The sequence below is a fragment of the Eschrichtius robustus genome, chromosome 13, assembly GCF_028021215.1.
Source record: "Eschrichtius robustus isolate mEscRob2 chromosome 13, mEscRob2.pri, whole genome shotgun sequence".
Lineage (NCBI taxonomy): Eukaryota > Metazoa > Chordata > Mammalia > Artiodactyla > Eschrichtiidae > Eschrichtius > Eschrichtius robustus.
Window position 1 is genome coordinate 53,694,556 of NC_090836.1, and position 16,905 is coordinate 53,711,460.

The following is a 16,905-nucleotide window of genomic DNA, read 5'->3' on the forward strand; positions in this document are numbered from 1 at the left end:
AAAGGAATCGTATTTTTATTGCTTATTTCCAATAAGTTGCTGTATGTAAAATTCCCTTATCTGAATTAGATGGATGGTAAAATTATATACATCTCTCTGAGTATATCAAAGATTGGTGAAATTTGGACCCCTGGCCATTCTTTGTGTACTTAACCCTACTTGGAATATTGGCAGTCATTAATTCATCACTGAATACCTAGTCCGTTCTAACTTACTGTGAAGGGAGAGCAAGATCTGTTTTGATTCAACCTGACATTACATCAGGTTTAAGGTGGCATGGCGGGACAAGTGTTTATGCTATTTAGCATACCTCATTTTTATTCCAACATGGAGCTCAAACATTTACAATATACTTATACAGCTTTTCAATATTGAAGGACAAGGCTAAGGGTGGTGCTTTTTTTTTTTTAATAGACTTTATTTTTTAGAGCAGTTTTGTTTTGTTTTTTTTTTTTTTTTTTTTTTTTTAGAGCAGTTTTAAGTTCACAGCAAAATTGAGCAGAGGGTGAAGAGGTTTTCCACATACCTCCTGCCCCCATACATGCTTAGCCTCCCCTTGCTTATTTTTTAAGACTTGCTAATACACACTCGGTATGTGTATAGTTATATACTTGGAGGTCGAAGAAACTATCTTTAATTTCAAAATTTATTGCTGAAAGGTCACCTTTGCATCCTGATTGTCAGGCTTTGTGTAGGTGAAATTTTAAGTTATAGAAGTGTTATGCAGTGGCAACAGTTGTTTTCATTAGTGTTGCCCTGCCCTCGAAGGAAACAAAGTAATTTTTTTCTATATTTCTGTTGTATTTTACCTTATTACTTTATTTTAAAACGCTTTAAAATACGATTTATCATTGATTAATCTTTCAAAACATTTTAAGGAGGTAAATGGCCCATATCACTCTCATTGACAGAGACAAAATTAGAAGGCAAGTTGATGTTTTTTCAACCCTGTGAATAAGTGAATTAAATTGAATATATAAGATGTTATTGGTTAATGTTTTTTCAGAGCCCATGCAGCATTTTAGTCTTTAATATTGCTGGAAAGTTAGATTTTTTTGGACTGTTTATGCACTTTGATTTAGTAATAAATAATAGGTGATCTTTCTTGAGAGTAAAAATAGCTAACATTTGTTTCTTAAGTGTATTATTCTCTTAAAACAAACATGCAATTTTTTTTTCTTTTCTCTTAGTATAACAAGAGGATCACCTGACCACGCCGAGATGCAGAGCACTTCTAATCATCTGTGGCTTTTATCTGATATTTTAGGCCAAGGAGCTACTGCAAATGTCTTTCGTGGAAGACATAAGGTTGGTACAGAGAATACTGTGAAAGCACCATATATGTAGTTTTCTGAGACGCACACTTGTACTAAAGTGAGACTTGGTGGTTTTGATTAATTTGTCTAGAGAGAGTATGTGTTTTTGTGGTTGCTTAAGATATAGCTGTGTCAGAGGCAGTAATATCTACACAGTGGTGGCAGAGGTCATGTGTTGGGGAATGGAGAAAAACAGAAGGTTGTTTGAAAAAAGGAACTGGGGAAGATTAGTGTTGTGCCGTTTGGTTTTTTCCTCGACCTAATCCTCCTACGGTAGTGAGTGATCTCACTGACAGAGTTCAGTGCAGCAGTGATTTGGGGTAGGAGGTAAAAGAGGGAGGCATGGTGAGGAGCAGATGGGTATTTTTGAGGGAAGCCCGCAGATGATTCTGCTGTGCTGTACTAAGGCTTCATGCCCCCAAGTAAAACATTCTACAAAGTAGATTGGAGTAAAGTGAGGTTATCATCAAGGAGCCCAGGTTTAAAAGACTATATATCCTGTTAATCAGAACTTGTTAGTGCAAGTGAGAATAGAATAAAAGGGCTAATCCCAGAGGCATTTCAAGAACCAAAAGGACTTTGTGTCAGATTCTGTATTGGAGGATGAAGTGAAAGATAATTAAAGTCATTTAAAATGAAGAGATTTAAGATCATTTAAGTTTCTATTCTGGGAAGGAAGCTGGAAAAATAATGGAATAAAAACATCCTTTTATAATGCAAATAATCATTCACTAGTTTTTCAGCACTGTGAATTCAGCACAGGAGCTCTAAACATTTTAGGAAGGAGGAGTTTCCTTATATTTTTCTGTAGCCGCAAGACCACCAGTCAGTTCTGTCTGTGGCAATGAAGTAAACATTCATAGGTGCGTGCTGTTTCCTCTGTGGCTCTTAGAGAGTGAATCAGAAGTGTCGTGCAGTTTTTAGCTTTTTTTCACCTCCAATTCTAGAATTGTCCACAGTTTCCAGTCCTTGGTCAGATTCATAGTGATCAGCCTTGGATATTCCTGTGCTAGAAACTGTCTTTGCTTTGTGCACTGTGCCAAGAAGAGAAAATGGGTGGGGTGGCACCTTTGGGTTTAGCAGTGAGACACACCTGACCGTCTGTGTTCCTGTGACCCCGGTTAACTTAACAGACTTTGGTAATCACTTGGTATGTGTCAAACACTATGGTGGACCTAGTGATTTGAGCTACAGATAATGTGCTGTACCTGCCCACGAAGAGTGTTGGGTTTAGTAGCAAGGTGGTATTGGAAGGAACGTAAATTAGAAACTGATGGAGTGACAGGTAGTCAGCAGTGATAGGAATTGAGGGAGGCATATTTAAAGTGCCTGGCACTAGTAAATATCTCACATTTTCTGATCCTCTTTCCTTACGTAGATACCCAGTGTCCTTCATGTAAGTGCCTACACTTAGCAGGCACTCTGTAAATGCTTGTTGACTGAAAGAATAAATGAATGAATGAGGACAGAGTGGACTACTGTCTTGAAGCTCTTCTTCAAAGGAAGTGAAACTGTTCTTTATCTACTGTAGTTTGAAAGCTTCAAATAAGGATTAGAGAGGCATAAGAACTGACTTAAAATATTGCTAACACCCAGTTTAGTATTCAGTCTTCCCTGGGATGTGTTTTGACTTAAAATATTGCTAACACCCAGTTTAGTATTCAGTCTTCCCTGGGATGTGTTTTGAGAAACCATGTTTGTTCTCAGTGACATCAATTTCAAGGGTTTAGGACTATACCCCCAAAATCCTGCTTGCCCTTAATAACTGTTTGTTTAAGCATCTTTAACTATATTAGCTAAACCCTTTTATGTTACTGCTCAGAGTGACCCGGTCCCTAAGTTTACTATTTGTTATTCCAAGTATATTACTTACTTAATCTGTCTCTTTTTCATTAAGTTGCCTTGAGCTACGACTGTGTGTGGATGGGTGTATATGTGTGTGATAACTGAGGTGAAGTTAAAGGGGAGAGATCTGTAGGAAGGACGTGTTGACCTGCACGTTGTATATATATGTACACGTGCATCTCTAAATATTATTCATCATGCTTTGACTTAGAGACAGTGACCGATAGGTGACTGTGCAGTTGAATAGAGGGAAAATGGGACATTCCCACACATATCCCAGTGATCTCACAGGTATGATATAGACTACAAAAGGTGGGAAAATACTGGCCTGGGTCACAGTGGGTACATTGCAACATTGTGTTCTTTTCCCTGCTTGCTCCTCTGTTAGGATTCTCCTAATTTCAGATTAAGTTTGAGACAGGTGTCCTCAAGAAAAATCTCTCTGTTGGGTGGTATAGATTTGGCAGTGTCCTTACCCTGGCTGATCAAATGGGAAAACAGTGTAATTGAGCTCTAGTTAAGTTGTTCCATTTTCGTACTGTCTGAAAACGGTCAATGGTCTTCTCTGGAAAGAATATATGTGTATTTGGTGTGGGGCGAGCGGGGGAGAGAGGGGGGAGTGATCACATAACACAGGTGGTGGTCTCCAAAGAGGGATCTTGAAGAGTGAGACTGTGATGCAGCTAAATGGTTTTAAGAAGAAGATTATGAAATTCTGAGGTGAGGGGAAGAGGGTGATGGCTGTAGGTGGTGAATCTGTGTGGGAAGCTGTAGAGAGGGCTTCAAAGCAGGAAGAGCACAGAGGTCCTAAAAGACAGAGACCCATGAAACATCTTTAGGCAGGGCATGCTTGAACCCCGAGCTCATAGGAGAAACGAATGGTCTCTCCACTAACTCCAGGCAAGTTCAACCTTGCACTGTGGGAAAAGTAAGGTTAAATTCAGTAAGAGAATCTGGCCTGAGTGGTTGGAAAGAGGTGGGAGGGTCTGGAAGAGAGCCTCAAAGAAAGGTTAATTAAATGAAGACCATGACAATGTAATGTTTACCTGAAATTTAGCATGTATTTTGTACCTCTAGGATTCCCTCCCAACTATGGCTGCATTGTAATTCTGTGTTTAATCTACTTCAGTATGCCGTGAGAGAGTGAGAGTTGGGGTGCTGCCGGAGCTTTGGTAGAGGAGAGGAAGTGTCTTTGATCCTTTAGAAATGATCTGCGAAGCAACAATCTGCCCTAGGCATCTAGGTGAAGTTGCAGAAGGTTACCCGAGGCAGCAGTGGTGCAGTCCAATGAGGATGGTCTGCTTTAACCTTATTCTCAAATCCCACCCCCTCACACACATGCATACACATTCTATCCAGCTAGGGAATCTTAAAGTTAGTTGCCTTACTTTGAGATTCTTACTAAAAATTGCATATGTGGAATATAATTTTTAATCTTTCATTTCCTACTTTGATTAGTTTAAAATTATTAGGCCCTGGAGAAACCCTTGTGAGTTTCACTTTCTATTTCTTATTCAAAATATACATTCACATTTGGTACTGTTAGAGCTCTTCTGATATGTAAATGAGTATCTTTGCCATGTGTATCATAAGGAAGCTTTATAATATGAACTATATAAATAAAGGAAGCTATATGTATATATAAAGGAAGCTTTATTTATAATACGAAAAAAAATAGCCTTTTCTACATTCCAAAGCATTCAATTTGAAAGAAATACTGAACAATTGATTGATTTATTTCAGCTTAAAATAAAAAGGTCAGGAGTCGTAGTACAAATTACCTAATGCTTAAAAATATTCAGGGTGTTCTATAAAAAAGATAAATTGCCGTATCTAGTTCTAATGGTACCTTTTGTATCTTCTTTATAATATTATAAATAAATAAAACCTTTCTCTCTTTTTCTTAGAAAACTGGTGACTTATTTGCTATCAAAGTATTTAATAACATAAGCTTTCTTCGTCCAGTGGATGTTCAAATGAGAGAATTTGAAGTGTTAAAAAAACTCAATCACAAAAATATTGTCAAATTATTTGCTATTGAAGAGGAGGTAAGTAGTCAAGCTTTAATTAACGGTGTCATGTTTATTGTAGTTATTACGATTTGGGAGAAATAATCTAATATAAAAATTGTTTTATAAACAGTGGGCTTTTTTTTTTTTCCCCCTAATACTTATTTATTTATTTGGTTGCACCGGGTCTTGGTTGCTGCAGGCAGGCTCCTTAGTTGTGGCATGCAAACTCCTAGTTGCGGCATGCAGAATCCAGTTCCCCGACCAGGGATCGAACCCAGGCCCCCCGCACTGGGAGCGCGGAGTCCTAGCCACTCTGCCACCAGGGAAGTCGCAACAGTGGGCTTTTTAATGGTGAAAATTAGAGCTCATACCACCAAATATTTACTCTCAAAGATTCTTGAATAGCTATACAATGGAAATGAAGTCTCATGGAATCAGAAAAAGTAGTATAAGAAATAAAAGAATATAGAATATGGTCACCGGTATTATTACTAAAAACAAAAGCTAAATGAAGTTAAATTGACATAATTATGTAAGGATCAAGGAGAAAGTCAAACAATACAAAGAAGGCTTTATAAAGAATAAAAATCCTTGGAATCCAGAGAGTGATATGTGAAGTCCAGTCGTAGAAGACAGAATTGATTTTAGTGGGAAACTGAAAATAAAAATGTCATTAGAAAAATATAAATCCTGTTAGTGTGGGTAATCAATAAAATCACACCTTTTGAAAAACAGTTTGGCAGTTTATACTCCTCATACCAGTGATTTCATTTTTAGTGATTACTTCTTAGGAAGTAATCAGAAATGTAAATTATAATTTTATGCACAAAAATGTTCATTGCTGCCCTGTTTATAATAAAGAATGGTTAAATAAGTTAGAATGTTTGGCTAGTCACCCAGAGTTAGCTACACTCGAGGTTAAGAGCATAGCCCTCCAGACTGCCAAGTCTGTTCAAGACTTCTGATACGAACTGCAGTGGAGTTTGGCAAACCATGCAGGTAGATAGAGAAGTCCCCACCAGACTGCTCATTCAGACACGAGCTGCAGGTTCAGGAGTCACCAGGGCTGTCTTCGCTTAAGACCAACTGGCTACCCATTCGGGGCTTCCCATGACTGCCCTCAGATTTGGTAATTTGCTAGAATGTTGAATGACTCGCAGAACTCAGGAAAGCACTGTACAGTTGATCCTCGAACAGCACAGGTTTGAGCTGTGTGGGTCCACTTATAAAAATGTGCGTTTTTTCCACTAAATATGTACTACAGTACTACAGAATCCGAGGTTGATTGAATCTGTAGATAGGGAACCACAGGTACAGTAAAGTTATGTGTAGATTTTCGACTGTGCAGAGGGTCAGCGCCCCAACCCCTGCTTTGTTCAAGCGTCAACTGTACTTACAATTACATTATAATTTATATTTTAGTATAGCAAAAGGATATAAATCAGAACTAGCCAAAGGAAGAGATCCATAGGGCCATAGGGCAGAATATAGGAGGGTTCCAAACATGAATCTTCCTTGTCCTCAGGGATACATTATCCTCTTGGCATTGATGTATGACAATACGCACAGAGTATTGCCAACCCTGGAAGCTCACCTGAGCTGTTGGTGCGCAGAGTTTTTATTGGGGCTCAATCACATACTGCCTGCATGGCTGACCTGTAGTCAGCCCTTCCCATAGGTTCTGCTAATACTTTTAGCCTCCATTTCCTCTGGAAGTTGGAACGGATGTGCATGTCCAAAATCCCCATCATAAATCACATTGTTAGACTGTCACATGGCCAAAACCCACAGACAAAGACACTTCTAGCAGATAGGACATTCTAGAAGCCTAGCAAATCACCTCCCAGTAGCCAAGGGCAAAGACCAGACCTCTCTGGCTAAAATTAATTCTTTACTACACAGTAGTTAAGCAGTAATAAAAAGAGATATTTAACAAAATTTCAGTCACCTGGGAGCATGCTTGTGTATAATGTTCTGTGAGAAAATCAGTATTAAAAATATATATGCAATGTGATCTTGATATATACAGTATGGTATACAAAGTGTTAATGTGTCTATAATATGATTTGATACATAGAAAAAAGACTGAGGGGCTTCCCTGGTGGCGCAGTGGTTGAGAGTCTGCCTGCCAATGCAGGGGACACGGGTTCGAGTCCCGGTCTGGGAAGATCCCATATGCCGCGGAGCAACTAGGCCCGTGAGCCGCAATTACTGAGCCTGCGCGTCTGGAGCCTGTGCTCCGCAACAAGAGAGGCCGCGATAGTGAGAGGCCCGCGCACCGCGATGAGGAGTGGCCCCCACTTGCCGCAACTAGAGAAAGCCCTCGCACAGAAACGAAGACCCAACACACCCATAAATAATAAATAAATAAATATAAAAAAAAAAAAAAAAGAAAAAAGACTGAAAGGAAACACACCAAAATATTAACATAATTATCTCTGGGTGATGGGATTATGGGTATTTCTCAAGTTTTCAATTCATCAGCATTCAATTATTTCATTATTTAAAAACAACAGTTTTTTAAAAAATTATTTCTTTTCTACTACTCAATCGTAGAGAAATTTAAAATATTTCATGGATATATATTGGGGATATGTAGAAAGAATTAGAAAAGGAAGGAAGAATTAAAGGTTGGAGATGAATACTGGATTTAAGTCTCATTCATATTTTTGAGTTTCTGAAATGAGCATGTATCTTATAATCAATGCATATTTGTAATTTGGTAATACTTCTTTTTCTCTATAAAGCTGTTATTAAATTGATGATGTATCTTATGATCAATGGTACATTAAAATTAAGGTTTAAAACAAATCAGCAGCTCAGATTCATATGAGCAGACTAGAACTTTGCTGCAAGAGGACGACTCAACTATTCTGCCACCTATTTGTTTTTAAGGCAAGAACTCTGGGAACTCCCTGGCGGTCCAGTGGTTAGGGCTCCACGCTTCTACTCTAGGGGGCACGGGTTCAATCTCTGGTTGGGGAACTAAGATCCCGCAGGCTGCAAGGCGTGGCCAAAAAAAAGTCTAGAACTCCATTCTTTGAAGTAAAAGTGCTTGTCACAGGAAGAATTTCAAGTTTAAGAGATTTGTTAGAAGAACTAATACCCGAAATGTACGTTATGTATTAGAAATTAAACATAATTTTGAAAGAATCATTATAACATTGTAGCAGTGATTTTCTAATTAGACTTGCTGTGGTTTGTCTTCAAAGACAAATCCAATTTTTTTTTTTATTTATTTAATTTATTTATTTTTGGCTGCGTTGGGTCTTCGTTGCTGTGCGCGGGCTTTCTCTAGTTGCGGTGAGCGGGGGCTACTCTTTGTTGCGGTGCGCGGGCTTCTCATTGCAGTGGCTTCTCTTGTTGCAGAGCACAGGCTCTAGGAGCACGGGCTTCAGTAGTTGTGGCATGTGGCCTCAGTAGTTGTGGCTTGTGGGCTGTAGAGCGCAGGCTCAGTAGTTGTGGCGCACGGGCTTAGTTGCTCCGTGGCATGTGGGATCTTCCCGGACCAGGGCTCGAACCTGTGTCCCCTGCATTGGCAGGCAGATTCTTAACCACTGCACCACCAGGGAAGCCCGACAAATCTGATTTTAATACGAATTTAGAAGACGTTAATTCTCATCTGTACAGTCAACAAGTATTTAACAAACCCCAGGTAAAAAGCAATTCGAAGTGCCTTCCTTATTGTAGTAAATCCAACTTTTAAATGAAATCAGGTAAGTATTGGCATATAATAAAAATTTATTTTTTATATTGAGTCCCAATCAGTGATTTTTTTTTTCAGGTAACAACGAGACATAAAGTACTTATTATGGAATTTTGTCCATGTGGAAGTTTATACACTGTTTTAGAAGAACCATGTAATGCCTATGGACTACCAGAGTCTGAATTTTTAATTGTTTTGCGAGATGTGGGTATGTTTGTTTATTTATCTGATTATATATGTGTGTATATATAACTTAATGACATAAGAATTTTTAAAAATAAATTTCTTACATTCAAAGCCAAAGACCTTTATGGAGTGCTTTCTTAGATATGACACCAAAAGCGAAAGTACAAAAAGAAAAAAAATAGATAAGTTTCATCAACGTTAAAAACTTTTGTGTTTCAAAGGACAACATCAAGTAAAAAGACAACCCATAAAATGAGAGAAAATATTTGCAAACCGTACGTCTGATGAGGAATTTTTATCCCAACAACTCAACAGTAAAAAGACAACCCAATTTAAAAATGGGCAAAGGATTTGATAGACATTTCTCCAAACAAGATATACAAATGGCCAGCAAATATATAAAAAGGTCATTAGTCGTTAGAGAAATACCAGTCAAAACAATTAAGAGCTGCCACTACACACCCACTAGGATGGCTAAAATCAAGAAGACAAAACAGAACCAAGTGTTGGCGAGGCTGTGGAGAAATTGAACCCCTCGTATACCGTTGGTGGTGGTGTAAAAATGTGCAGCCACTTTGGACAGCAGTCTGGCAGTTCCTCAAAAGGTTAAACAGAATTACCATATGACTTAGCAATTTCACTAGTAGGTATTTATCTAAAAGAATTTAAAATAAATCCACACAAAAACTTGTACACCAGTGTTTATAATAACAAAAAAAAATGGAAGTAGCCCAGTATCCATCAACTGATGAATAGGTAAACAAAATGTGGTAAATCCATACAATGGAATATTATTTGTTCATTACAAGAGTGAAGTAGTGATACATGCTATAGTATGGATATAACTTGAAAAATGCTTAGTGAAAAATGCCAGACACAAAAGGCCACAATATTTGTATGATTCCATTTACGTGAAATGTCCGGAATAGGCAGATCCATAGAGACAGAAAGCAGAGTAATGGTGGTCAGGGCCTTGAGGGGAGGGTGGAGTCGAGGAGTGACTGCTAATAGACGTGGGGTTCTTTCTGGCGTAATGGAAATGTTCTGAAATTGGTGGTGATGGTTGTACACTCTTGTGACTCTTAACTACTTTAAAAAATGAGTTTTATGATATGTAAATTTTATCTCAACAAAGCTGTTATTAAAAAAAAAATATGGCAACCAAAGGGAATAATATCTTCTTGGAAAGAAATGAATCAATATTTGAAGAATAGAAAAAGCCCAGTGATAAAGTATGAGGTTAGTGGGAATTCTTGAACTTGACATTGGAAGCAGTAGAGACTACTTAGGGTAAAATGAAAAAGAAGCAATATATGCTACAGCCTAGTAAATCAAATAGAAGTTATAGATGATTGATGCCTTCCTAAGTATACTGGTAGTCCTGAGCTTTTGTAATTGAATGTTGATACCCCTAAACTTATTTTTATATGTCATGCTTGGACAGTCATCTATCAGCTGTCAAACAAATGTTTCAGACTGTCACTCTGTGACACTGCATGTCAGTTAGCCCAAACAGCTTAATTTCAGCAATTTTGCCACCTTTGCCCTTTAAAAAAAAAGAAAATAAAAGAAAATGGCATTTTTAGAAGAGCACTAAGCGTATGAGAAATATATTTTTGTGGAAACAAGTCTGACACTTTGCCTCCTTCTGTCACTTTTTTTTTTACTATATTATGTATTGAGTCCAGTTTACTCTTTTGTGGAATTTTTTCCCCAAGGTAAAAATGTAAAATTGTGGTGAAAGATTATCTTTCTTGGGAATCTTCATTCTTAAGTTTAGGCAGATGGCCCACAGGTATATAACCAAAAGTAATTCTGGAGGTCATAGGCTTAAGACTGTTGTGTTCCATTTTCTTGATAGTGTTTAAGAGAGATTGGATTCTTCCTTAGACCGTATTGATCCTTATCATTCTAAAACTCCTCATTACTCAAACATGAAATATAAAATATAAGTGTAATCTGTTACTTCTTTGATTAAAATGACTTTGGACCAACTTATGTAAAAACTTACACTGAGTGAAAATGAATTAATGTTAATTAGTGAGTCTGATGCACACATACATATGCATAGATACCTACATTATGATGTCCTGTGTTTTATATTTATTGTTGAAGTGGGTGGAATGAATCATCTCCGAGAAAATGGCATAGTTCACCGTGATATTAAGCCAGGAAATATCATGCGTGTAATAGGGGAAGACGGACAGTCTGTGTACAAACTCACAGATTTTGGTGCAGCTAGAGAATTAGAAGATGATGAGCAGTTTGTTTCTCTGTATGGCACAGAAGAATATTTGGTAAGTCACGTATCACTAATAATTTTATTTAAAGAAGCTGGATATATTGTAAATATGGGTAATTGGTCAACCAGTTCACTATGAAATGTCAACTTTTATGGCAAAAATTAAATTTTCTATTCTAATGAATATGGTTTGTAATGAGGTATTAGATATCGGTTTCTCAGGGGGTTATTTTCTGTTAAAAATTCTTACAAGTTTTATAATAATCTTAAATAATTTTACTAATGTTATTCATCTGTATTAAAAGAAAGAACTGTCTGTACACTCCAGAAACATCTAACTAGTAAAGGCTTCCTTATTTGGATCAGAGCAGTTAATACATTACAAGCTTGTTATATGGTACTCTTCCCTGTAGAGGAAACTTCATTATAATTCTGAAGCAGAAGATTCTCTTCAGGGAGGTTGATTATTGAAAGACGAAAAGAATAGTTGTTAGAAACGCACACATAAAATTAAATGCCTCTAAAAGATCTAACTTGAAATGCTAGAAAACTAGAAAAGCTCTGTGGTTGAAACAGATTATGTAGGTGTGTTTGTGTGAAGTTAGTAAACATTTGAAACACTTAAGAAAAGACACTGAAAAACAAGTATATTTAACATGTAATCAGGAAGTTTATAATATACAGCTATCACTAATTGCTCATGGCTCTGGGTTTTGTTTTAAAAGTCTTAGAATCTGTGACTTTTTTTCCAACTGGATTCTGCCATTGTAATCTTATAATACGAATAAAGTCTACCTGGCCCCATAGCTTTATTCAGATTATCCTAAGTCTGGCATGAATTAAGATATCTTGTTCTATCAATATATATCCCCAAATTAATCTATTATCTTTTGATAGTCTTTATTAAGAATACCTAATAATGGATTACATTCATCCAACAGATATTTAGGTACCAGGCACTGTTCTAGGAACTGGGACTTCTTTTTTTTTTTTTTTTTAATTTTTATTTATTATTTATTTTTCGCTGTGTTGGGTCTTCGTTTCTGTGCGAGGGCTTTCTCTAGTTGCGGCAAGCGGGGGCCACTCTTCATCGTGATGCGCGGGCCTCTCACTATCGCGGCCTCTCTTGTTGCGGAGCACAGGCTCCAGACGCGCAGGCTCAGTAGTTGTGGCTCACGGGCCTAGTTGCTCCGTGGCATGTGGGATCTTCCCAGACCAGGGCTCGAACCCATGTCACCTGCATTGGCAGGCAGATTCTCAACCACTGCGCCACCAGGGAAGCCCTTGGGACTTCTGTGGTGAACCAAATGTACATGATTTCTGCTCTTATGGAACCCACAATCTAGTGAGGACAATAGACAAGTAAATAAGATAAATTCAGATAATTAAAGTGTTGGAAAGACAATAAGGTAATAAAATAGTGACTGGCAGGAGAAAGATAGCTGGGGAAAGCCTCCTTTCAATCCTAAGTGAACTGACACTTAAATGATAAAAAGAAGCAAGCCATGCAGAGACTTGGGGGAAGAGCATTACAAGCAACTGCAAAGGGCTAGAAACAAGAATGACCTTGGATGTTTCAGAAACAGAAAGGATGACAGAATAGCTGCAATTTAGTGAGTGAAGAGGCAGGTGGTAGGAGTTGGAATTGGAGAAGTAAGCAGAAGGCAGCCAGAGCATACAGGCTAGTGGTTTCTACCATGTATGATGGCCCCCTTTTTTATAATGTTTTACAGTGTTCTTTTCAGTATCTTTATTTATTATTTATTTATTTATTTATTTATGGCTGTGTTGGGTCTTCGTTTCTGTGCGAGGGCTTTCTCCAGTTGCGGCAAGTGGGGGCCACTCCTCATCGCGGTGCGCGGGCCTCTCACTATCGCGGCCTCTCCTGTTGCGGAGCACAGGCTCCAGACGCGCAGGCTCAGTAATTGTGGCGCACGGGCCTAGTTGCTCCACGGCATGTGGGATCTTCCCAGACCAGGGCTCGAACCCGTGTCCCCTGCAAGCAGACTCTAAACCACTGCGCCACCAGGGAAGCCCCTTTTCAGTATCTTAAAATGAAATTCTTAGATAATATAATCACCTGCATACCTAATTAAAAGAATAGCATAGTATCTTAATAATAATGTAAAGGAAAATAAAATCATAGATAGTTAATATGTAAAAGTTTAGGAACACCTTCACTGGCAGAAAACTTAAGTAATCAGATGCTTTCACCTGTACGTAATATCACCTGCAGTGCACGTGCAGTGTAACTTGTATATTGTATTGGTGAGTCAAATATCACAGGTGTTGTGTTGTCACTGACATGATTTTCCAAAGCAATGAATAATTCTTGATAAAGTTTCTAACTAAACAAAGTAGATTTACATGTACTGCATTCCTGTAGCTACAAAAATACTTTGTTTACTTTATGTACAAAAATACATTGTTTATATATAAAACAAACTGATATCATTATAAACCTTTTTCCTGCACAAATATCCGGCAAGATATTCAAAAGTCATGCAGGATGTCAGAAGCTTATTTTTCAGAACTGTTTCATATTTGACAGGATGTCTCTCATCTCTGGTCTCTGCCCACTAAATACCAGTAGCCCTTCCCAGTTACTGTGATAACCAAAAAAAGCAAACAGCAGTACAGTACTAGCGTTCATGAGGTTGATCCCTATTACCAACTGTCAGTCTTTCACATATTCTCCTAGGACCACAGGTTAGCTTTTGCCTCTAACAGACTTTTAAAATGGAAAGAACAAAACATTTAAACATTATTTAAATTATTAAATAAATTTACTCCAAGTCCATGCTGTTCTCTTGGCTAAAATTTTACTCTGATCTATTTTTCCTATTTCAGATTATGCCCAGCCCTGTTTTCTAATACAGTACACCACAGTTATAAAATGAGACACATAATGGCCTGAAGCTCAGCAATCTAGAAATATTTATGTATTTAAATGAAAACTTTTCTCATTTTGGAATTCCCAGACCAGATGCTGAATCTTCTCCTTTTTGTTGTGTTAAAGACCAAAGGAAACACCAGCGTATTTTCTTCTGCCATTTTTAATATGATGGCTATCTTAATAATATCTGAGAACTTGCAGTAGGTTTGTCCTTATGCTCCTATCTCAGTTGCAGACGCCCAGGCTCAGTAATACTGATCCCTACACAAGTACAAGTAGCACATTTGAGGGAGAGCCATTGGGCACAGATACGTCAGACCAGCATGTGTCAGGCCACGATCAGTCCGTCACTGCCCAGGGAAGGCCTTCCAGCTGTACCAATTAGGCAGTGTATTATTGCACCGTTTGAGGAGGTCCCCCTTTGTCTCCTTCTAGAATCGCTGTATCTCCTCTTCCCAGGTTGGCGGCCTCATGTTCCAGAAGATATCAGGCATGTCCAGGTACTCTTGGCCTCTTCACAGCACCTTGATACACTAAGTACTGGCTGCTGGGTCAAAGGTCTGGCCAGCGCTTCTTTGGACAGTAGTTGCTTTAGGTGCTCTGCCACAGAACCAGCAAGACCACTCAGACCCCGTGTATCTGGTAGGCATGTTGGGACACTCACTTTAAGCTCTTCGTGCTTATCACCTCTTCTGATTTCTCATTAAAATGTATTTCCCAAAAGAGTCCCACCCATCCCCCCAAAAAATAATAATCCAGGGCTTGTGACCCTTTGAGAGTCAGATTCATAAACTGCATCATTTAGAAACACCCTCCCAGCAGTGTTATCTGCATGGGTTCCCAGTCCCTTGGGTCACTGCCAAATACCACAATGTCGTAAGGCATTGTTTTCATTTGGCATCATTTGGGAGATGACTCTACTTTGGTCGAGAGTACACTCTTGTAGCTTTATCTTCGAAAAATCTTAAAGTTCCAGCACGTAACTAACGTAAAGACAAATGTCACGAGGCTAAGCATGTATGACCTCTGGTTGTCCTCTGCAGAGCTTAATGTCCATCACAATCTCTGTCTGGATCTGTAAGCTCCTAAGCCATGCTCTATAAGTTCCACCTGTTCTCCACAACTGTATCATAGTGTCTTCTGTGCTTAAGGACATGTGTTTAACATCAGACCAACTACTTGTCTCAGTTGCTGTATCCCCCAGTGTACCTAGTCAGGCTAGTCCTCTGAATTAATTCTAGAAAATTAAATTTTCATCTCAGAGCCCATATGACTTGCTCAGATGGATTGCATGTGAGAGATGAGGGAGAGGAGTCAAGGCTGCCTGATATGTTTTGGGTATGAGCGACTGGGTAGATGATGGTACCATTTACTTAAAGGATAAAGATTAGAAGGAAACAAGTTTGAGTCGGAAGACCAAGGGTCTATTTTGGATACCTTAAATTTAAGCTACCTTTTAGACATTCAAGAAAACAGTAGCATATATGAATCCAGAGCCCAGGACAAGAGGTAGTTTGGGGAGTTAAAGGATATAGGTAATATTTAATGCCATAGGCTTGAACGGGAGATGAGGAAATAAGGCAGTTGGAAGTGTAGACAGCTATCTAGAGTTTTGCTATGGAGGGAAGCAGAGATTTGGGTGATAGCTACAAGAGGAGGTAGGGTCTATTTAGGGTTTTTTTATTTTTAATGGGAGATATTAAAGCATGTGTGTAAGCTGAAAGGAATGATCCATTCGAAGGGGGGAAATTGATGCATAAAATAAAAGTGGTAGTTACAGGAATTGATTTGTGGAATTGGTGAGATGATATGATGGGCCCCACAACACAGATGGAAAAGTTAGCCTTTGATAGGAGCAGTTCCATTATAACTGGAAAGTAGGCTTAGCTCTGGACACAGATTCAGGTAGGTTGGTATTTGGTAACAGGCATAAGGGAGAGTTGATCTCTGATTTCTTCCATTTCCTCATTGAATTATGAAGTGAGGTCATGAAAATTGAGGGTTGAAGGAGATGGTGTTGGAGGTTTGAGGAGAACGGGCAAGATGTGAAATAGTCTCTTCAGATTGGGAAAGTGAAATAATTAGGAAAATATAATAGAATTTCCAGGCATTCTTGATACCCATTTTTGTGTAATGTATTATCATAGAACACAAGTTAGTAGCTTTTTCTTTTCTTTTTAAAGCATCCTGATATGTATGAGAGAGCAGTGCTGAGAAAAGATCATCAGAAGAAATACGGAGCGACTGTTGATCTTTGGAGCATTGGGGTAACATTTTACCATGCAGCTACTGGGTCACTGCCATTTAGACCGTTTGAAGGGCCACGTAGGAATAAGGAAGTGATGTAAGTGGTTTCTCCATCTAAAATTAGAGATAAGTTTTTAAATGTATCTCTGTCTTATTTTGTTTCATCATGTTAGAGGGGTACGCTACTGAAAATTGATCTAGCCATCATTTCTGATATTTTAAGCTATTTGGTTTTTTAATAAGAATGCAGCCTTATCAAAGTGTATAGGCATGCTGTTTCATACCATGTCTAACTATCTTATGTACAAAGCATAAATGGCATCCAGTCTTTGATGCATATTAAAAATATACTGCTTTCTGGAGTTTATTTCAATGCACTGTATATTTCTCTGTGTGCTTATCAGGCTTTTTCTGATAAGCCTGTAACCAAAAAAAAAAAAACAAAAAAAAAATAG

At 38.3% G+C, this 16,905-nt stretch overlaps 1 protein-coding gene across 1 annotated transcript in view; it reads left to right on the forward strand.

Moving 5' to 3' along the window:
* The window catches only part of TBK1 (TANK binding kinase 1), a 39,392-nt gene that overhangs the window by 1,369 nt on the left and 21,118 nt on the right, over positions 1-16,905 (forward strand). The window contains exons 2-6 of the mRNA XM_068561039.1: positions 1,191-1,308; positions 5,069-5,209; positions 8,958-9,087; positions 11,181-11,362; positions 16,387-16,547. Of these exons, the coding sequence (XP_068417140.1) occupies positions 1,222-1,308; positions 5,069-5,209; positions 8,958-9,087; positions 11,181-11,362; positions 16,387-16,547 (701 nt within the window). The 5' untranslated portion in view covers positions 1,191-1,221. The remainder of the gene's footprint in view (positions 1-1,190; positions 1,309-5,068; positions 5,210-8,957; positions 9,088-11,180; positions 11,363-16,386; positions 16,548-16,905) is intronic.